This window comes from Simochromis diagramma, unplaced genomic scaffold (genome assembly GCF_900408965.1).
Source record: "Simochromis diagramma unplaced genomic scaffold, fSimDia1.1 OVJJ01000216.1, whole genome shotgun sequence".
Classification (NCBI taxonomy): domain Eukaryota; kingdom Metazoa; phylum Chordata; class Actinopteri; order Cichliformes; family Cichlidae; genus Simochromis; species Simochromis diagramma.
In genome coordinates, this window is record NW_024386883.1 from 13,504,603 (window position 1) to 13,526,672 (window position 22,070).

The 22,070-nt window shown below is 39.3% G+C and overlaps 1 protein-coding gene across 1 annotated transcript in view; it reads left to right on the plus strand.

Annotated features, from left to right (window-relative positions):
• LOC120733900 (cell surface glycoprotein MUC18-like) overlaps window positions 1-22,070 on the plus strand; it is a 57,457-nt gene that overhangs the window by 14,500 nt on the left and 20,887 nt on the right. Inside the window, 7 exon segments of the mRNA XM_040032409.1 lie at window positions 17,306-17,417; window positions 17,419-17,437; window positions 18,227-18,452; window positions 18,565-18,635; window positions 18,775-18,862; window positions 19,418-19,597; window positions 20,665-20,792. Coding sequence (XP_039888343.1) covers window positions 17,306-17,417; window positions 17,419-17,437; window positions 18,227-18,452; window positions 18,565-18,635; window positions 18,775-18,862; window positions 19,418-19,597; window positions 20,665-20,792 — 824 coding nt within the window.

Consider the following 22,070-nt stretch of genomic DNA (forward strand, 5'->3'; position numbering starts at 1 on the left):
CTTTACAACTTGGTCACGACCATGCAGGGCCTATTACCCAGTGACAAAGATGTTATCTGATTATCATCCATCATCTCCACTTCCCCTTCTGCTAGCAGTCTGCGCAAGATCTCATGATGTGTGTTGTAAGGTCATTTTGACACAGAGAGTATAGTCAGCAGTTTTCCAACACTAATTCTTGCTTTGAGAATTTCTGAATTTTCTTTCTTCAGGATTAATAAATGTTTAGTGATCTAATGTGTGTTTTGCTTCAGTGCAGTGAATCTTAATCATTTGCTTTACTGATGCACTTCTTTTAATGGCTCTAGACAGCAGTTGAACTCTTTGGAAGATTGGAAGCTGTAAAATTGTTCGGTTTCATCTGTTGACTTCTTTTGCTGACAATAAGAAAAAAAAAAACAGTATTTTTTTAACTAATGAAAAATAAGGCTGTAGCCATATATTCAATTATTCATGTGATGAGGATCAGTTTAGACCTTATTTTGTTTTCAGTGTCAGAGTTGGGGTTATTTTAATGCGGGATAGTAGACCAATACAATACAATAGTCCTTTCTAATAACAGCAGTAGTGTTCATTAGTTAGTTAATTTTTACCAATTTAACACATTTATCACAAGATTGTGTGTCTTTGTAATTGTTCGAGATTCTTTTTTAAAAAGTACCTAGTGAGAAATGTATTGACAGTTTTGTTTAGTGGTGGAGAGTCTTTATCTCCCACAAGAATTTTGTTTTGTAGAGTGAGGCATTACTCTCGGCCCTCAGGGAGGCTGTGCACTGTGCACGACAAAGTACAAGACATTCTGTTGCTTTTAAAGGTCTTTCTGTGCGAAATGAGTTATTTTTAAAGCCACGATTTATACTTTGAATATTTTCTGTTTGACTAGCACCAGAAAATGCCTAGAAATTTGCACTCAGGACAATCCTGCTATAAAGTTAGAGCACTTGTGATAGGCTGGTAACAAAAATTTGAATGTTAACTTTGAAGCAGCAGAGAGCATTAGTTTCTTTGCATGGATCAAACTCTGGAAATATTTAACACACTTCCCATGAATTCTTTCTGACTGGTTCTTCCAATGCCTCAGCCCGAGTTTAAATTGTAGTTTCTTAAAAAACTGAGTCCTCCAAGCCCAAGCTGAGATTACATTATCTGGGTCTTTTCAGCTACTTCAGAGCCAGAGATGGTGTATAACCATTTCTGCAGGTTTGGTAATTCTCTCCATGGCTAGTGCACAGATACTCTTGTGTTAAATCAGTGGTTCGCCCCTTTAATAAGAAGCAGTCATGCTTTACACAGTGCTGACGTGTTCATAGCGATAGATGTACCTTAACCTTAAAAAACTCTGAGGTGTTGAATACTTTGAAACTGAATTGACTTCAACCTACTTTCAAACTTTTTAAACTTCACTGAATGAACCGAATCTTTAATTTTGCAACTTTATTCATCTCCGATTCAGCATTTTCAGTGCTATATTACCTTGGTGTTCTAATGCTAATCCCCTTATCTTTTTCATATATGAACAAATTATGGACTCAGTCTGCCAGAAGCATTTGCTCTAATCGTTTGATCACCTTGTCTTTCTGATCTCACCTGTACGTGTCTTAACTGAGCTGAATCATTTTTTAAATGCTTTACATGGTGAGAGCTGAGCTTCAAAGATAGGTCTTGATAACAAAGCAGTCACTATTACACTGATAGAAATGTATGATAAATAAAATATGATCTGTCAAGTTCAAGAAAGGTTTTGTATGCACTCAGTAACTCTCTGCAAAAACTCTGGAAATGGAAGACAAATTCTATAGTTTTTGCACATTTTTAAAGCACCTTGCATTGCTTATAAATGTTCAGAGACATGTCAATGCTAAACTTGAAAGAACTATGAGGGTGATGTAAGTGAAAAATGTTATACTGGCACAAACAAAGGCAACTTTGGTGTCTCAAGACCGATGAAACAGCAATAAGATGGAGTCAGTTTGTGACTGAATGGTGTTTTCCTTTTGGTTCTTGGTGTTTTGGTTTCTGTTCTATATTTCTTAGCTTGTGTATTCCTTTGGCCCTGATGTCACTCTGACCCCTGTACTGTGTTCCTCCTGTTCTTGGTCAGAGTTATCCGTGTTCAGTCTGTGGATTTTCTGTTTTATTTTGAAGGTTCATATCTTATGTCAGTGTTTCTAGTTTCGCTTCCTCTGTCTCGTTTAGTCTAATTTTTCCCGGCTGTGTTCCCACCTGTTCCTCGTTCCCTCATGTTCCTGCCCGGGTATTTATAGTGTGTGTCCTCCAGTGTTCTGCGTTGTGTCGTTAACGTCAGTTCTCTCTCGTGCTGTGGCTCTCCTGATGTTTTCTTGTGTATTTTAGTTCTAGCTTTCCAGTTTAGGTTTTCTGTTTGGTTTTCCTTTGGTCAGCATTAAAGCTGCTTTCAAGTTCACGTTTTGCCTCCGTGAGTCCTGCATTTTGGGTCCAATTCCTGCCTGCCACACAGCCAACCATGACAAACAGTTTGTTTTAATGCAGTGATTAACTGTGAACACTGGTGCAAATAACATCGGCTTCTTCTTGAGTTCAGATTTAAGTTCATGCCAACAACTTGCAGAAATGTATGACAAAGCAATGTGACAGAAATCATGGTTCAACCAGTTGGCATCCAGCTGATCTGAGAAATGTGTCATGTTTGAGTTCCGTTCATTGATGCAGACTAACTCAGATTGATTGCAACATGTTTACAATCTGTCTGTGTCTATAAATTGGACAGCAGCTATTTGCAAACCTTCGCCAGTCTGTCTGGGAGAGATTGCAATCAGCCCAAGTCAGAACGTGATTCTTTTGGAGGCAGGGTGCCCTCACGAGACAGTCGACTTGCGATTAAAAGTGGTCGCTCAGAAGTTAACAACAGCTGCTTGCCATCGGTTGCAAGATGCAAAAAAATTAAATGCAAGGCAGGTCTAGATTTTATCTAGTCATAGGGGGGCTGCCTTTCTGTGTTTTTTCTCTCATGAGCCATGAAATCAGGTTCAGTAGTGCATCATGCTTGGTTTGGCTTTGGATGAACTGGCAGTAACTCATTAACTAGCACTGGCACCCTGCTTAAAACTAAAGGTCAGCGTATCACTTCTTTTCATTACAGACATCAAAATCTTCTTTTTGTTTGTCTTTAAAAATTCCACTAACTAAAGATACACTGTGGGATTATGAGAGTCTGCCTGGGAAAGTTTCCTAATTGAATCAGTTCTATTTGATTAGAGTAGGCTCAGACATCCAGTGAGCATTTCCTTACAAAGAAAACACAGCTTTGGTTTGATTTAGACGGTCTGACTGAGCACGAGGCGCAAACATCAAAAGCCTATTTACTGGTTTTAATGTAATCAGAGTTAATAAAACTCCATGTGTACTGTTTTGCTACTTGCCGTGAAGCCGTCGTGTGATGATGGTTAGGAGTTGCTGGGTAGTTCTCTGGGTCGTCTTAGCTCACAGATCAAGGCTGCTGGTCTGGATCTTTGAACTTGACATTTCAAAAGGAAGAGGATAAAGAGATGCTTAAATATCAAATCCTCCCCCACGCCCTCAGCCCTGATATTGGACGCTGTTAAAAGATCAACCGCCTAATCAAAGAGCAGTGTTCTGAGCAGAGGATTTTCCCAGTGTGCTCATCTGTGGAACTTAATTTATACATGTTTCAGCATAAAATTGGGTTATCTAACTTTTGTCTTACAGGCACTTGTGAGAGTGGATTCTTCTGCTATTGTGAGCCACTGTTCTTTCCACACTTATTAAATAATGGATGTTCAGTCTTTTAGTTTATTAATTAAAAGCACTCTAACAATGAAACCATATAAATCCCTGGTGGTCACATCATGTTATTTTTGAGTTCTCCACTGTGTTGACCTGCTAGGTCGCATTTATCAGATCCCTTTTCCACTGAAAGTTGCAAACTGCTGCTGCTTTCGGAAGCACTTATGATGAGAGCGGTTAAAGTAAACCAAAATATACACCATAGACAAGAAATAATGCACTGATAATAAAATACAACACCCTGACTTTATTACTAGTGATGAGCTGGACTGTGTAATAGTCATAATTTTCTTTCTGTTCGCTAAATGTTTGGAATTAGTTTGAGAGTAGATCTCTAGGAACATTAGAGCCAGGCTGAATGCTTTACATTATATTTACACTGTGTTAAGTCCAGCTGTAAGAATAGGGTAGCTAGTGCCCTGACTAGCTTTCTGTTTGTCTCTGAATGGATAAACTGTGCCAGAGTCATCTTTCTTTGGGGACTTTTAAGCTTAGGTGGTACCTGAGTAAAAATGTAGAAACAGCTCGATATTGGACAGGAGTAGGACAAAGTGCAATAAGATCACAGCATTTTATTGATGCCACTGCCATGGTTCAGGATCTTCAGGATCAGCGCAGCTATTTTATTATCTTTTTAGTCTGAGCCCAGAATTGAAACAGCACGAAGACACGCATGTGGCTCAGGTGTGGAAAATTTCTGGTGCTATGACATCAGTGTTTTGTAGTCTGCAGGTGTGAGAAAAACATGCCCTAGTTGATAAAACAAATCGATAAGCTTGCAGGCATACAGTTTCATTGCTTTCAGGCCAGTTCAGCTGGATTCTGCTGTTTTCCACTCCAATTGTAGTTTGAGGAAGTGAAGCCTTTTTTAAGTTGCACAGGTGTGTGTAAGAGCGGAAATCAACAGGCATGACATTGTGTGTGTGGTCCTGTAATAATACTCTACAAAGTTACCCCCCCATCCTCCATTCACACACACACACACACATACACACACCCCTATTTGCCCTCGGTCCTCTGTTCTCACTGCTTCTACACTCTGCCCCACAAATCACTTGACAAATGGGCTGCCCACAGGTGTTGCTGCCTCCCCCCCCCAACTGCCCCGTCCCCTGCAGCATGGGAATGTGGGCGACTTTCCTATTATTCACAGCTGCTTGTGTCAACGTGAACCCCGCCGCCCTCATCCTCCCCAACCCAGCAGGACACATTGCCACCCGACGACTGGGAATCCAGTCATAACCATGGCCCTGGCTCAAGGTTTTGGCATGCTGCGGCCCACTGAATAAAACAAGTGGTGGATATTGTCTGCTGAGCTCTGAGAACTGGAGTCTCCCAGTCTGGAGATCAAGATAAAGTAGGCGCTGAGCTGCTCACTACTTTCATATCAAACAATGCGGCTGGTTATGAGTTTTGAACACATATATCATTGTGTTTGACATTGTGTCTGACCGACTGCACGCATCTGACTCCTGTTAGAGAAAAAGGAGAAAGTGTTTATTACTTCCCGGAGGCAAGGTCTGTGTTTTGATGTGAAATACAGGGCAGGTTTGTTGTGAAAATAGACGACTTTTAGGTCTCGGAAATTTGTCAATGAGGCTGCTGGAAGGTGAAGGTGAAGATGTTTTCAATCACTGAAATAAAGTGTCTTAGGATACCCTGGGGATTGGAAGACATTCTAAAACCGGTTAATTTATGTGAGATGTTGCTGTCTTGGGATTTGTGATTCATCGCCAGCAATTACTTAGAAGTTGTGAAGCATAAACATATTTTTAGCTATAGAAAAAGCATTGTAATTGCTTGTGCAGCATTTCTAAACGCTTGCAGTTATCTAGTAGCAGTAAAACCTACATGTTCTTTGTTTGCTTCTTGCTCTGCCCTCCACCACAAGTTTCCCTCCCCCATCTCTGAGTGTTTACCGATATCTCAGCTGCACACCCCCTAACCACCAAGTAATGCAAGTTCACCCAGCCACAGAAGACCTGCAAAGCGCCACAAACAAATGATCTACTGATTAACTAGACAAAACACTAACATTCAAAAAATAAACGAATTATATTTATTTTGGGCTTCTTTTGGAGCTGATGTGATCGCTACTTCAGTCTAGCTGCTGAAGAGTTGGAGCTGATTGATGTGGTTGATAAGATTCCAGTGCAGGGGTGTAGATGCATGTTTTCAGATCCTCTTATAACTTCTTTCTCATCTTTATCTTTTCTCACTGCAGAACTGAATGCGTGTTTGTTCAAACCTGGCTTCAGATATAAAAAACAAGCATGATTGATCTCAGCAAAACATAGATGGCCTAAATGGGTGCTTGGCTGAGCCACAGCCAATGTATGTGCACCTAAATGTTCTCTCTTTATCACTTTTCTGTCCACAAATTTTCATGAAATTCATCTTGGGAGTTTTGTGTAATCTTGCTGACAAGCAGACAACCGCAGCTCTCTCATTGGAAGAGTAATGACCAGATTTACTTGAGCAAGCACTGTTTCTGCAAGTCATCTCTTATTCTTTTATATTATTGACTGTGACATAATAGCATAACAGCATAATGGTTGTTACTGCTAACAGATTTTCAGTTTCCATTGTAAAAAAAGAAAAAAAGAAGAAATTTTTGGCAACCAGTTCCAAAGTCTTTTTGGATTTACTTGGATTAATTAACAGATGACATGTTTCATTTTGTTACGAAGTGCAATTAAAAGGATTTCTTAAGTTATTCAGATTTAAGATTTAGATGTAATTGTATGCTTAAGGTCTCACGCAGGCCTAGAGATCAGTCAGTAAACCTGGATAACAACATAATTGACATCCACGTTTTTTTTCCCTTTTTTTTTTTCTTCCCTTTTTTGGGTTTCCTCCGAATCCGGTGTGATCCCTGCCACAGTTCTTCACTTTGTGTGAGTGTGTGATCACAAAGAGCAGTTGGAAGATGTGGTTGATAACATTCTGGTACAACCAGACAGATATACTCAGACCCTCTTATCATTGTATTCTCATCTTCCTCTTTTCTCTTCTTCTGAACTGAATGCATGTTTGCTCAAATGTTGCGTCAAATGTGAAAAGCTGGCGTGACTGATCTCTGTGAAACATATTTGGCCTAGATGTGTGCTTGGGGAGTCCTGAGCCACAGCTAATGTCCTGTTTGAAAATTTGTAAAGCAAGAGAACCAGATCGGCCCCAAAATTTGCTGGTTCCATGTGGTTTGGTTGTTTTTGCATAATCTCGCTGACAATCAGACAACCTCAGCTCTGTCCTCGAGTGAGTAAGGATTGAAATAACGTTAGAAAACAATGCTTCTGCAAGCCTATCTCTTGTTCTTTGTATTATTGGCCATGGTGTAAAAGCAAGATGGCAGTTACTGTTAGAAATCTGATTATTTTAAAAGTCTATTAGTTACAATTTAAAGAGAAAAAAAAAAGAGAGAAATGTGGATAAGAAACTACTTGAACCAGCTAGATTTTTGTATTTACTTAACATGTGATATGTATATTCAGATAATAGGTTTAATGAAAGTGAAATGTTAAGTATGTCCATTTAACATTTAGGTTTACTCGTGCTCATGACAAATTGAATTTCAGTTGAAGTTTTTGGTTGAAATCGTCTTCAATATATAGGGAGGAGGACAGGAGAGAGGTGTAAACATGAGGGCAAGCAACTTTCTGTAAAACACAGTAGAGGCTCTGTCATGGTTTGAGCTACGTTTCAACCAGTGGTGTTGAGGATCTTCAGAATCAGAATACTTTATTAATCCCTAAGGAAATTATGTGGCCGCAGTTGCTCCAAGACAATAAGAGCAGTAACAATGTGAACTAAATTCAATAATACAATATATTACAAAGTTACAAAATATAAGAAAGAAATAGCTCTAATGTATATACAAATAGCTCAATTATAAATATCCTGAATATTACAGAGATTAAATATATAAGATTGATATTTCACTACGATACGATAAAGGTGATGTTTTAAACCTAAGAATGCTGTACCAGCTCAGCCATGGTGGTGGTAGCATCATGCTGTGGGATTGTTTTACTGTCAGTGGTACTGGTACATTGTGCAACGTGAATGGAATGAGGACTACCTCCAAATTCAAATCAACAGCTTTAAGAAAACTAGATATAGTTGGGTTTTGAAAGAGGATAATTATCCCAAATACACATCAGAGATGACATTAAGGCTACGTTCACACTGCAGGTGTTAATGCTCAATTCTGATTTTTTTGTCTGCTTGTTCACGCTACAAATAAAATGCAACAGCAAACGTGCTCCTGTGTGAACCCTCAAAGTGGCCCAAGTGCGCAAAAGAAGACGTCACACACAACGCAACGCCACAATTTACATAATAATGTAGATAACCTAATAATTATTCTTATTGCTGTTTTAGAGAGGAGCGGTGCTTCAAAGGATAGTTGCAGATTTCTGTCAGAATCTGCAGATTATGCAGTATAAGTAAAATCTCAAAATCCTCAAGGAGGAAGGACCCAAAATGCAGGATTCAGTGAGGCGAAGTTGAACTCAAAGTAAACAGCTTTATTTGCAGATGAACAGCGGACTAACTACACTGGGAAAATATAAACTAACAGGCAGATAAACAAGGACCGAAACACAGAGCATAGACTGAGGGTGAGTAGACATTAACGACGCGACAGAGAACAAAGGAAACACAGGGCTAATATACACACGGCAGTAATCAAGGGATGAGAGACAGGAGGGGAACACACTTGGGAGAAATCACAGCTGACGAGACGGGAAACGTAAACCGAACACACTGACACCAGACACGAACCTCCAAAGTAAAACAGGAAACAAGAAACAATTTACAAGGAGGCAGACAGACACTGAACTTAATCTAGAATAATAATCAATACTATAGAAATATACCAAAATATAAAAAACTGAAAAAGCTGGGTCAAAATGACCCAGAACCGTGACAGGATTCAGTACCACATACGAAAGTGACCCAGATCGGATTTGGAAATATCCGATTTGTGCTGTTCACACTGTCAGACCATGATCGGATATGGGTCGCATAGGGTCAAAAACATTTACCCAAGTATTAGTGAGTGTGTATGTATATATTCGAGCTAGTATTTATACTCTTGACCCCATATGGGTTAGAGAAATCCCAAAATGATTCAAATGTGTGCATCCAATTTTTGTTTTTAGGCATTAAAGATGTATCCTGTACAGTCAAAAAGTTACCCATGATGAGTGTATGTAAGCTTCTGACTACAACTGTATTTACTGAAAACTTTAAATGAAAACATGTATTAAACTCCCCACAATCAACCCTGTGTTAAATTAAGAGTTGGACCACTCATTTCAGTCTTTTTGCAAAAAATTGGTGTTTTAAATTGGTGTTGAACACCATTCTTCCACAAAATGTTCCTTTGTTGTCTCCCTTTTCCATTTATTTATGTCAAATTATTTGGCTTATATCTATATCTGATTAGCGGTTCTCTCAGTTTTCCCGTTAATGGTTAGTTCAGTGGCAAATATGATGATTTGTGAAAACTGAAACCAGATTTTCTGAAGAGATTGTGGCCAATTCTCAAACTGCCCTGTCGCCAGTGAAATCGGGCGTGGTTGTTGGACTGCTGGCTACAGATCTTTTCTTGATGGGAGTGTGCTATGAGAATTAAGATTATTTTTTTAATAATACCAAAACAGCATTGGTTTTGGATTATGCTTTTGTGAATGTTGGAGGGTACGACTGGCCTGGGCACAGGGAGTAGCCTTTTCTCCTCATTAACACAGCAGTGCACCTGTGATCACTATGATATTCTCTTTGAGAGCATTAGGGTTCTCAGCGTGGGATTTGGGGGGGCTGGGGTTCAGCATTTTGATCCCGGTGAATTGGGTGTGGCACGCCTGCCCGACAGCTCCCCTCATGTCTGGGTGATGGGATAAAAGGAGAGCGAAAGCACAATTAGGCCTTTGTTGTAGCACAGGCCTGCCTGAATATTAATACACACATAAAAACAGACACAGATGCACAAAACAATCCACAAAAGTTCAAACACATGGAAGCTCATAAGCACAGAAATATGTGTTTATGTGAGCAACTTGGTGTGTCACATCGCATGTAATCACCATTAAAGATAAATGTGTACGTTTTGTTTTTTCTGTGAAAACTCTGCTGACAAATCAGTGTGTGGCTGTATCAGAGAACATCCCACTAAATAGATTTGACCTGTTTGCATACATGATTATGTAGTTGGAATTAATCATTCCTCTTTTTGTGTTTTTTTTTTTTTTTTTTTTTTTTTTGGGGGGGGCTTTCTTGGTTACAGTGCTCCAATGAGAGTGTATGTTAGTTGGTTTGATTTGTTTTATACCATCTACTTAACTTTTAAAGAAAAAGGTCGCCAATTTTGAGGTTAGCAGAAAAGAGAGACTTTAGTGATTAGAATCCATTGATGTTGAACATCTTTAAGCCTTAGTCTGTTTGACGATAAGAGATAGGACCTGTATCCTCAGAGAGATTAAAACCAGCAGCTACATGTTGAGTGTGCAAAATGTGCAAAAAAACCCACGATTGTGGTGGATAACGTAGGTTTACACTAGTGAGTTTGATTTCTGAAGGAATAATATAATTGCATTGGTATTGAAAGAATAACATATAATCAGCTTGGAAGATCCCGAAGAAGGGATGTAAATCTTGTAGCAATAAACTTCCTGAAAACACATCACACTCAAAGAAAACAGGACTGCAGAAATCCTGCTAATGTCCTGTTGATTGAAATGTAAAATATAATGAGTTTTATTCAAGCCAGTTACTCTTGTTTCATGTCATAACATACAACATCTGCATGTTTTCTGTTTGTAAATACTCTGCCAACGATGAAGTAAAGCCAAAAGTGCCAAAAAATATAGATTATATTGCTGCTTTTGTTCTATAATAACTTTTTGAATTCAAAGTTAGCAGAGCTCTTGGCTCCTGGGGACTTTAATTCATCCCAGGCCTTTCTGCTGTGCGGTTGAGGGAAAGCTGATTTAGTTGGCACCTAGTTTGTAGCTTTCAAGGATATTCAGCACTGTGATGATGACCACAGGGGCTGGGATAAGAAGGCCTTTGTTGGAGTAGAGCAGCAAGTCAGTGTGCTGTCGTCAGAGGTTTGATTGGAAAGAAGGTCTCCTATTTATAGTGTTAGGATAACAGCCAAAGCCTCATATTTGGCCCCTTTTACCTTAATGTCTCGTCTTTCACACACGTTAATATGAGATGAAGAAGGAATCGCTGTCATTTCCAGATTCTGTCTACCTCAGAAATCATTTTTGCCTACCTTTCACAGAGCAGGATCGCATGACCTGCTTTTGAAAACTAAATTAATTAATGGAAAGGGTTTTTAAACATGTCGTTATAGGTCAGAACCTTCTTTGAACTTGTGGTTAATATTTTATCCAACCTATCCATTTAGTAGAGGGAAACCATGCCATTTATTCTTGAATTTATATTTATGTTTAAAGAGAAAACCAAATAGCAGTAGCAACATTGTGGTCAGGGGTATTTCTGGATTGCTGAGCTGCATTTGCTCTTGTTCCCAGTCTGACTTCAGTTACTGTTACTAACATTTAGGAACTATAAAATCATATATCCAGTTCCAGTGTTTGGTGAGAGGAATGACTGTGTAATATATTGGTTGTATTTCCATGTTTTTAGCTGGTGGCTTTGTAGTTTCCACCCCTACGCAACATATGTCTAATTTTGTTTTTGTTTTTAGCAAAACGACTTACCATAGGCTTATTTTCCAGATGTTTTTGTTCTCTCTCATAGTAAAAGGAACCCCCCATAATGTTGATACAGTGTTTAGCCTATTGACCTTTAATTATCCATCCTGTGGCTGTGGAGCAGCCTGCGTGCCAGAGCCCAGCGGCTCTGTAGGGGATCTATTGATGGATAGTAGATACCGAGGAACAAGCGGCACTCAGTGCTGAACATCAGATACAAGCATAAATAAAACATTCATGTTGCTTCTTTAATGAAGTTTCACCCACCGGGTGTGATGATTAAAAATGTATGCAGCTGCTGAAGAAGTTACTAACCAGCGGGAATGATTAGTAATTCCTGAAAAGCCAAAAATGGCACTGTGTTTGTTGGTGATTGGAAGATGTGGTGAAACAGTTGAGAAAAGATGAGAAGCATTCCCAGTATGTGTCTGTAAGCCATCTCCAGGTATGTGAGCAGAGGTTTGAGTGGTAAGGTGGATAAGAGTTAAACAAGAGCAGTCATGCATACCTCTACCATGGCTGAAATTTTATCCCATAATCATGCATGAACTAAGCCCCCAAATCCTGCAGGATATCTGGATGTTTGCAAAGACCATCATGAGAATATTAAGACAATGTCTCTCAGATGTTCTTATTGAAAATTTATATATATTTGTGAAAATACATTGTGACAAGTACAGTTTTTACCCTTTACCTCAGGGTTAAAGAATCCTTCCGAAAAATTCCTGGATCCAAATGTTGATTTAAATGAACTGAAAAATGTTTAGTTGGGCTAAGCCCCATTTGCCAGCCAAACAGACGGACAGTCAGACATACTTGAACCGACTCGCAACCTTTTTGGCTGAGGTAGTGATAAAGAAAATAATAAAAGACAAAGAGAGACCTGGTGTGTAGGAAGCTTTGCCAAAGTACATTCAAAACCAGTGCAGCAAAGCTGACATTTAAATAGTTTTAATCTCAAATAAGTAATGTTTCTGTGGGCAGCCTGCCACTTTCAACTCACTCACAGACCAAGGAACATGGTCAGGAGATGTAAAAGTCTAGTTAGCAAATGACAAAAACAATAACTCGGCACGTTGATGACATGCAGACACATCATTAGTGAGAATGTATCTTTTAACCAGTTTTTTTTCTAATCTGAGGTATAGGTAAGTATTGTTCTGACAGAAAACAATCAGTCACCTTCATTTAGTGCAAAACCTCCATAAGGCTGATCCCATTGGACTTGGTTTTTTTTGCAGTGCTATCATATAAGATTAAAGTTAATATGCAACATTTGAAGTTGAGAATCCTTCACAGTCAAAGAACTGCAAAAGATGTGCAAAGCAAATTGGTCACATAGTTTAAAAATGCTTTGCAACCAAGTTTAAAGGGTGCACTGTCGTGAATCTGAGAGAGTTCACCTCGGCATTGATCATGGAGGACTGTTTGAGGTCTTGACCTGAAGCTGCGATATGCTTTACTGCATGAAAGGAGAGATCACACATGCATAAAGAGGTGGCTTTGAGGAGATTTGCAGCACTTCCTTATCTGTCTGTGTGAAAGAATAGAGCATGGGTGACAGTTGCTGCACCAATGGGAAAGGGGCTGCTGGGAGATTTGTGCCAGATGCTGCTTCTGAAAGAACAGCCACATTGGGAGGACAAGGAGCGCTCTTCTTGACTGTATGCTTTCACTATGTGTGTGTGTGCTCTTTGATGTCAGGCGGTACACAGTGTCCCGCAGGTGTTCAGCACCAAACCAGGGTTGCATATTGAGAAATCCTCCACCCTGTCATCCACACTTACATGCTAGCTTTTTACACCCTTCACTCTCCGAGGGGACACTCAGTGCCCGCGTACAGCTTTTATTCTGGGCGTTTCCAGGTCTCTGAAATTTTGAAAGGCTAATCTTCTCATACATTTTCTCTAAAGTAGCTTAAATAAATAACATTAAATGTTCTGATTTAACTATATCTGAATATTCCAAAATATATCTTAACCAATTTGATTTTCATTCAGTAAAATCCTGTTCTAATAGGCACTCAGTCCTATTTCACGGGTCACCAGGCATGTGCAGGATTACAGATTTGTAATGTCAGAATTGATTTGGACTCTTATCAGCAGCAGAGCTGCAGATCTGCTAAAGGCCTAAGCTTGCAGCCTTAATGGGATGGAGATTGCAGTAATGGCAGTTTACTTAGTTAGCATGTGAGGATACTGTCTGAGTATTGTCCGACGTGCATAATGAATGACTGTACACAGATGCTATCCTGGAACTATCCCCTTATAATGTGTATTATTGTCTTATTAGTATTGTGAGAGCATGTGAGTCTTACCCAGACATCAGACAAAATGGTTTCGTCTGTGGATTCTCTTACTTTTCCAGTCTTCCCCTACTTCTCTCATGTCACCTTATCCCTAGCATCCTCCTTTGTCACACCAGCCCTCTGAATATCCTACCTCACTGCATCTGTGAATCTTTTCTATGTTATTCCTCTTTTCCTCCTGCCTGGCAGCTTGACAATCAACGTCCTGTGTCCATTATCCCTCCTCTGCAGATGTCCAAACCATCTCAGCCACCTCAGCCCATTCTCTCCAGTGCTCTTTCTTTTCCTGTATCTTATTAAAAATAGTCACAAGTCTGTATAAATACATTAGGACTGTCAGGGATCATTGTAGCACAAAATGAAAATTGCTATTTATCCCAAAGAGGACATCAGAGTTTGAACCTCACTGTGCTCAGTTTAGTGGGAAGCATAAACATCTGTATACAGTTCAATGCTAATTCAGCTTCTGGATGCCAAGATATATAAGAGAATAAGTAAAGCAATTTCTTAAATGAATGTGAAGGAACCACTGAGCTGAACATTGAGAGCAATCCACTGAAACTTTCTAACAAATTCAATTCCAGACTGGATCAACAGAACGGACTAAACATCCCTAGTCTGGGTAATATTGTATCAAGGCAGTTAATAAATTTGTGCATACTTCACACATCAGCCTTTATCATTTGAGATGTTAATTAAGAATCTTAATTGTCTTCATCTACACACTACATAGACACTTGTATTGAAGGCATTTACATGAAACAGTGACGTGTATTCCCCGACTGGTTGGCGAGTGGTTGATGTAATTGGTCACAAAAAGGTGCGGCACCAAAACTTAGTGTTACTCGCAGATTGCTACAGTCTCTGGTAGTTTTCATGGAGGACACCAACATGTCTGCAGAGAACAACTGTGATTGTTTTTGGTCTTTGAATGCAAAGACATTGGAGAACAGGTTTTGAAAACTAAAACAGCCACATGTTCAGACAATATTCTTAGTGGTATTTAAACAAAAGAGGAAAACTAAGTTTTTATAATGAAAACTTATTGCTAAACAAATAAATATTAGTATTAGAAATGTGAATTTTCTCTGTATTGTTGTAGGCTCTTTACCTTAGGCACCTTGAGGTGACTGTTGTTGCTAAATAAGTAAAATTCAATTCATTTGAATAAACTAAATTGTTATTTTAAACATTGGTATCAGAAATAATCCAAAATATCTCAGTCAGCGCTTCCTTAGATGAACTCTTCTTTCAGTTCAAGCCTGAACTATGATAATTTGAGAAAGTGCCGTTTTAGTCACTTGGTTTGTTTGGCTTCATGTTTCAACCACGCCTGGTTCCTTGTTTCTAGCATGGTGGTTTCATTTGCTTTACTGCTGTCATTATGGGAAATTGACTGAATAATGGATTATATTTAATATTTAATGTTTTATTTTATAATTTTGCATTGTAACTGGTCTGTCTTCCAGTCCTCCTATATTGTCCTCTTGACAGGCCACTCAGTTAAGGTCCACTCAGAGCCCTCATGCTGTCAACACATCCAAATATTCTGGAGTAGTGTTTTTTTTTTTCCTGAATTAATTAGCTCTATATCATCCAGACACAGACAGCAGACTGCCACAAATGTATGCGCATTCACACCCACAGGCAGCAGTTTCGGTTGTCAGGCTCCATAGATCATGGGTCATGTGTGCTTGTCCTTTAGTCCATGCTGTATAAAGTCACAACAGGAACAGATAAGACTGGTCCCAGGTTGGCTTGCGAAGCTAAATCCCCCCACTGCTAATCGGATTAGCTGAAAAGTTAGCAGCATGGCCCCAAAGAGACGCAACATTTTTTACACTGACTTCTGTGACATATTTTGCTCTTCAGTGCCCGTAATCTGTTTCTTGTCTCAAAGCCGTTTCACATCATCTTTGTCACAGTAAACAATGTATTCAGTACATGATGAACTGTTGCTAACCTTTGCTTTGGATGAAAATAACACTTTTTGGCTGACTGGTGTGTGGGATTTTTATTTATGTGTGCAAGGGGGGGATTTGGTCCACCCAGGTGGGGGAACAATAGTTCGCCCGTTGTCTTAAAGGAATGGTTGGCTGAGCATAGCCCCACGCAGAGGAGGGAGGGACAGAAAGAAAAAAATGAGTTGCGAAAATGATTGGTGCCGAGGAAGGGGGGCTTGACAAGATGGTGATGGGGAGCAGCCGGCAGAATGGGGGCAGCAGGGTGGCAACTGGACTCTTAATGCTCCTTTCATGCTTGATCGGTTTCAACCAACGCTGAAAACATACTTGAGGGCACCATGGTGTAGCTCTGACTCATTATTTTTATTTTCGTTTTAGAAGCCATTGGTAAAAAAAAAAAAATTGCGATGCAATTTGTTTCCCCCCATCTGTATGTAGTAATTATTAATAGACTTAAAGGAATATCCATGAATAATTCCCTGGACTAAATAAATCTTATAAGATGTGTTGAAACTGCTCTGGGAATCGGCCCGTAAAACTCTACAAACTAACTTGATTTAAATTTGGCTGACCTCGCATTCAGTGTGTAAAAACAGCAAATCTTTAACTTGATATTCATTTTGTGGAAGTACACAAAGTCAGAGGAGTATCTGGAAGTAGGGCAGATTACGAATCAAGATTGTGTTGCTGTGGCTAAAGAAATTGCGGTGGATGATGGCACACCCAACAGCTCGGCTATTTCTGCAGCTATCTGCTCAATACAAAAGTTGACCTAAGCTAAATCAGTGTGAAAGAGAGGTTGGTATTTGCTGTCTGGGTACACAAGTGCAACTGTTCATACAAGTTCTATCTGTTCTATCCTGTGATTGCTTGACTTGTGAATGAAAATATACAAGTTACTGTAATGGTTATCGCATGGTGACGCCTGACAGTGTAAGAAGGTGGGGGTATCTTGTGTCATTTTGCAAAGTAACTCCAAACAAGATTAAGCAGAGAAAATACACGTTATTGTGCCATCCTTCTGTTTTTTCATCACTGTGTGAGTGGGCCCCTCTGGAACAGCAGCCAAGTCCAACATGGCTGAAAAAGCTCTTGGCTCTCTGAATCAACAGCACAGTGTCAAACTGGCTAGTCTTTTTCTTGCCTGCATTCTCCCAACGGCGCCTAGGGAACTACATTTCTGGCCAAGATGTTTTTGTGGGTTTTTTTGTTACAGTCAGTCAGGCAGAAGGGAGATTAAAATTATGCCATGTGGACAGGAAGCCTTTTCTTCTTTGTTGTGCTAACAGGGCAGCCTAGCTTCAGTTTGGCTTGAGAAGACAGTCAATCATCTGTCAGGAGCAATGCTTTAAGAAGTAAAACATATTTTAAGAATTAAAGTTTGGTAAGGATGAATACATCCAATTTCACTGGACAATGCTCTCTGGATTTACACGATTCCTGAATAATGTTTGATAACCATGTAGTGCTTACAGGAAGCATAAAGTTGATTTATGCGCATGTATTTCTGTCTTTTTCAGTGTTGGCCAAGGTAGAGCTGTCTATGAATGAGACTGTGGATGTGTACATCGGTGACATGGCTGAGATCCTTTGCCAGTACACTTCTACGAACAGTGACAGCAAGCCCTGGATTTTTGATCCAGTGGTTTGTGGTGAGTGAAAATTGATGCTCAGACTATCTGAAACTATCAACTGCTGTTATATGAAGTCTTAAAGTCAAGCATGTTACCTCACCATTAGGGAGCCCTGAGCTCCATTTTTTTGTTGCAACATCAAACTTTTGTGTCATTTCCAGAGATTTCTTAAAGTGCTCTATTTGTGAAGTAACATGCAATCCTAAGTCTTTGAGGCTCTCATTCATTTTAGATTTATTTTGATTCATGCAGATCTGGTCACATAGCAGGGTTTCTTATGTAAATAGGGTTCAAATGTGCAGTTTAAAAAAATAAATAAATCCAAGCTTCTTAAGTGAGTTCTATTCAATTCTGTTTTATTTATACCACCAAAACACAGCAAAGGTTGGCTCAAGGAACTTGAGGTAAGTTAAATTAAGGTAAATTAAGAAAACCCAGTGATCAGACTCCTTATGAGCAAGAACTTGGTGACAGTGGGAAGGAAAAACTTGCTTTTAAACAGGCAGAACCAGGTTCAGGGAGCTGCAACCATCTGCCACGGCTGGTTGGGGGCGAGGATGAACTCCAACTTGGCCATTTTGGACGTTTTGTTTCGGATGCCAGTGCTTGTTATGATTTTCTAGCTCAGAGGGACATGAGCCAGTCAGTAGGAATAGCTGTTTAGCAACAGCTAAACTTTCAAAATAAAAGCCAGGGAATTGCCCATTAGGCAAACTGTTTTTCTGTGTAGGAAAAACTGAGTTGACTGAAAAAGAGTGATTGAACTTTAAATATGCCATGTTCTTACTGTATGTCCTTCTCTACTAGGCTGAACGTGGTGGCTCGCGGTCACGGCTCTATTACGCTGATGCCAATCAAAAACTGATTGATAGCGGCACAGATTACACCGACCGCATTAACGTGGTTACTGACGAGAAAGGAACTCGACTCTCAATCCAGGACGTCAGACTGTCTGACGAGAGGGAATTCTACTGCCATGTTAATGGGCTGGCTGCTGGGAGCGGGGTGCGCAAGACACACCTCAGAGTATTTGGTAAGAAAGCACAGAAAACAAGCTAATCGATCTAAAGGAACATTTAGAATGTCACTGAGCTCTATCTTTATTTATTATAAACCACTACAATTGTTTTTTGTTTCTTATTCAGCTCCTCCAGATGTTCCAGAGATTGAGAGTGTCACTACTGGAATATCTGTCACGAAAGACACACCATCTAAGGTGAGCCATTCAATTTTAGATGCTGACAAATAAATATTCTTTGAGATGGCAATGTGAAGGAGGCATCTGAAAGTCACTAAAACAAATAAATTACCAAGTTAAAGATAGCAAAGATTTCTCTATGTGACCTTTAACCCAGGTTGCATCATGTGAGACACGAAACGGCTTCCCTAAACCTAACATCACCTGGTACAGGGACGGCGAGCCACTGATGAACGAATCAGGACGTGAGTACAAACTGCAGATGGATCAAATAAGAAATAAATCTCCCTTTGTTTAAAATTCACTTTTCTCCTGTTTTATTATAGTTTTCTCAAACACACCCCACAGGACTATAACAGAAAATCCTTTTTGCACATACCAGCTAGGAAATGATAAATTGCATACGTGTAGTTATCTAAAAGAATGCTGTCATACTGGATCAGTACATCCATCACCTTCAGTAAATATTTCTCTATGTAGGCTGCCTTTGACAATGTCCAGCACTAGAGGAAAAACTGCCTGCAAGCTATACTAAAAGCTGGATTGAAGTTGTAACAATGTTAACCATTACATGTTAAATGTCTGTGTTTTTACCTTGTGATCATGTTAGCATGGGAACACAATATTAGCCTAGTGTAACTCTGTAACTGTTCCCATGAACAAGGACTCAAACAGGAGCAAAATATGTGCACTTTGTTCAGATTAGCTGATTGCATGATGCTGCATTGTGCATATTGCAATTAAATTACATAATGGTGTTGGTCGATGCATGTTCACATTTAGTCTTGTCCAATTTCCAGGTGTAAACATAGTGATCCTGAGCTCTCGGATGTCCAGTGACCTCTACAGCGTCCAGAGCACTCTGGAATACAAGGTGGAAAAGGAGGACAAGGATGCCCGTTTCTCCTGTGAAGTCAGCTTCTTTGTCCCAGACGGTATCAGGAAATTCGAGTCCCCAAGCGTCAACATCACTGTCCACTGTGAGTTAACACTCAGGGTTTTTATATTGTCATGTAAACTTAAGAAAATAAGTGTACTAAGTAAATATATAACCCAAGATTCAGTAGCTTATAGAACCATCTTTAGAAGCAATAACGTCAAGCAATTATTTCTTTATGACTTTATTAGTCTTTCATCAAGTTTATTTATAAACTTTTAGTTTATCCAGGTTAACTGGGTTTGTGGGAATTTGTTTATGTACAGGATAATTTGTTAAAAGAGATTTCACAACCTTATTTCTAGTATTCAAACATCACATTAACCTGTGAGTTGTGATGTATCATGAGCTGAACTGTAGCTAACATTCTGGTCTGTTTTATAGCATTTGTTGTTAATTGATTATCACTTTTTTATATGTAGTGTCATAACAGAGCATAACGTAACAGAAATATTAACACCTTGGATATATATGAAATCCTTTTCCTTTGTTTTGTATTTGGGTAACTGGCTTCATCCTCAAAGGAAGCCGCTTGTGTTTCATTTTACTGTAATAGATGCTAATTCGTTTGAACTTGCTCACAGTCGGTGGAATATTCATAAGACACACATCAAAGGAGCTGCGGTGATTACTTGTTAACGTTTATGCTTGTTGTATCGAAATGTACAAAAAGGTTTTTTTGAAGCTACAGCTATTATTGCTCACCATTTTTAACCATGCTGGTTTAGTTTATTCTGTAAGAATGAAAAACAAAAGCCATCAAAACAGAGACAATATCACACAAATCCCAAAATAAGTCACTTGTCTTTCACAGCATCTGTCCATACTCATCCTAAGATGGTGTTTACAGTAGTAGTACAGTAATTTCTTCTTTGGGCCCCAACTTTTTAAAAATGTCCTCAACTCATAAAATGACCTTATCAAAACAAACTTCATTTCAATTTCCGTCACCTATAAGAATTTTAACAGCCTCAGTATCTCCTCTTTCCTTCATTGGCAGGCAGAGCCAAATGCAGTCTGTGCTGTCAGCAATATGGAAATGGCGTTATAAAGTGACTTTAACAGCTCGCTGAATAAGCCTGCTTAATTTGATTTTGTGTGTGCGTACAGACCCCACCACCATGGTGGAGCTTTGGAAGGAGTCGCCCCAGGGCTTGGTCAAAGAGGGGGATACTGTGGAGCTGCGTTGCCAGGGTGATGGCAACCCCCCACCGCACTTCATTTTCAACAAAGTAGAAGTAAGAATGGACGGCCTTTTCTCATCCTGCAAGTCCCAGAGAGAGAATGGGTGACACACAAGAGACATGTAGGGAATGTTTTTGATATGCATAGCTCACAGGGACCCATGTAGACATGAGTGTGCAAGGTCTATGAAGACTCTGTCAGCTCTGACCCTGCAGGTCCAGGCTGGGGTCTGAGACCAGAGGCCACAATGACAGGGCTCATGGGTAGGACTCATTCCCATGTCAGACACGCACTCATTGTACGTATAGACAATGCAAAACCTCAGCTCAGCCGAATTAAGAAAAGTTGAAGTGGCAGTGAGCTGAGTTTTTGTATTGTCCACTTTTGTCAACTTTTCTTAACTTGGCTGTCAGGGTTTTTTATTCCCGTTGTTGACTTAGGCACATAAGAGTAATTGGAAAAGATTTTTTTTCTGAGAAAATAAAGAAAAGTTCTCCATTTTGTTAAGCCATCATCGAGGTTACATGATTTATTCACACAGTAACAGCTAAAAACTCAGACAAGATGGTAAAAAAATGATGTCAGTCAAGCCGTTTGAAGTGTGGAACATCCATTGAATGATAAACAGAACTGTAAAATGAACTCTTTTGTTACAAGATCCTTTCTGCACTGTCCTGATCATACTAGTATTTATGAAGGTGAAACAAAAATTTGTGTTCTTGACTCTAGCCAATTTCTGGAATTTCAGATAAACAGATCTTGAAAAGTTTTAATAACTCACCCCATCAGTTTTTAATGTCCATAAGACCTTTCATGATGTATTAACAGTTGTATCATAGCTGTATACAGAATGTTTTTGCACTGTAATGAATAATGCAACAGACATTATGTGCCTTTTAGTTTTGCTTTCTCGTACGTACACTTGGTAATTGTCTGGCCATATGTGCTTATCATTAATGGACTCACCCATAAATAGTGGGTGACTTTGTTGTTGTCCCTTCAGAAGATTTTGGTAAAGTTGGACAAAAAAAAATCAAACTCTTTGTTGTAAGTGACTGTCAGTCTAAGATAGCAGGTTACAAGAAAGTATCTGCTTTTAATTCATCAAATATTTGTGTTTAAAGTTACTAATTTTGAGTCTGTCTTTGGTCGTTCTCTAAGAGGACACAAAAGACTACTTGATTCACTAGAGGATTGAGGAAACTCTTTGCCAACCACAGATTCTGTTTCTGATAGATAAAAGTCAATTACTGCTTTTTTGCTTCCTGCCAATAATATTTTCAATTAGGCATTTATCTTTTTTTTTTTTTTTTTAATCAAGCCCAAATATG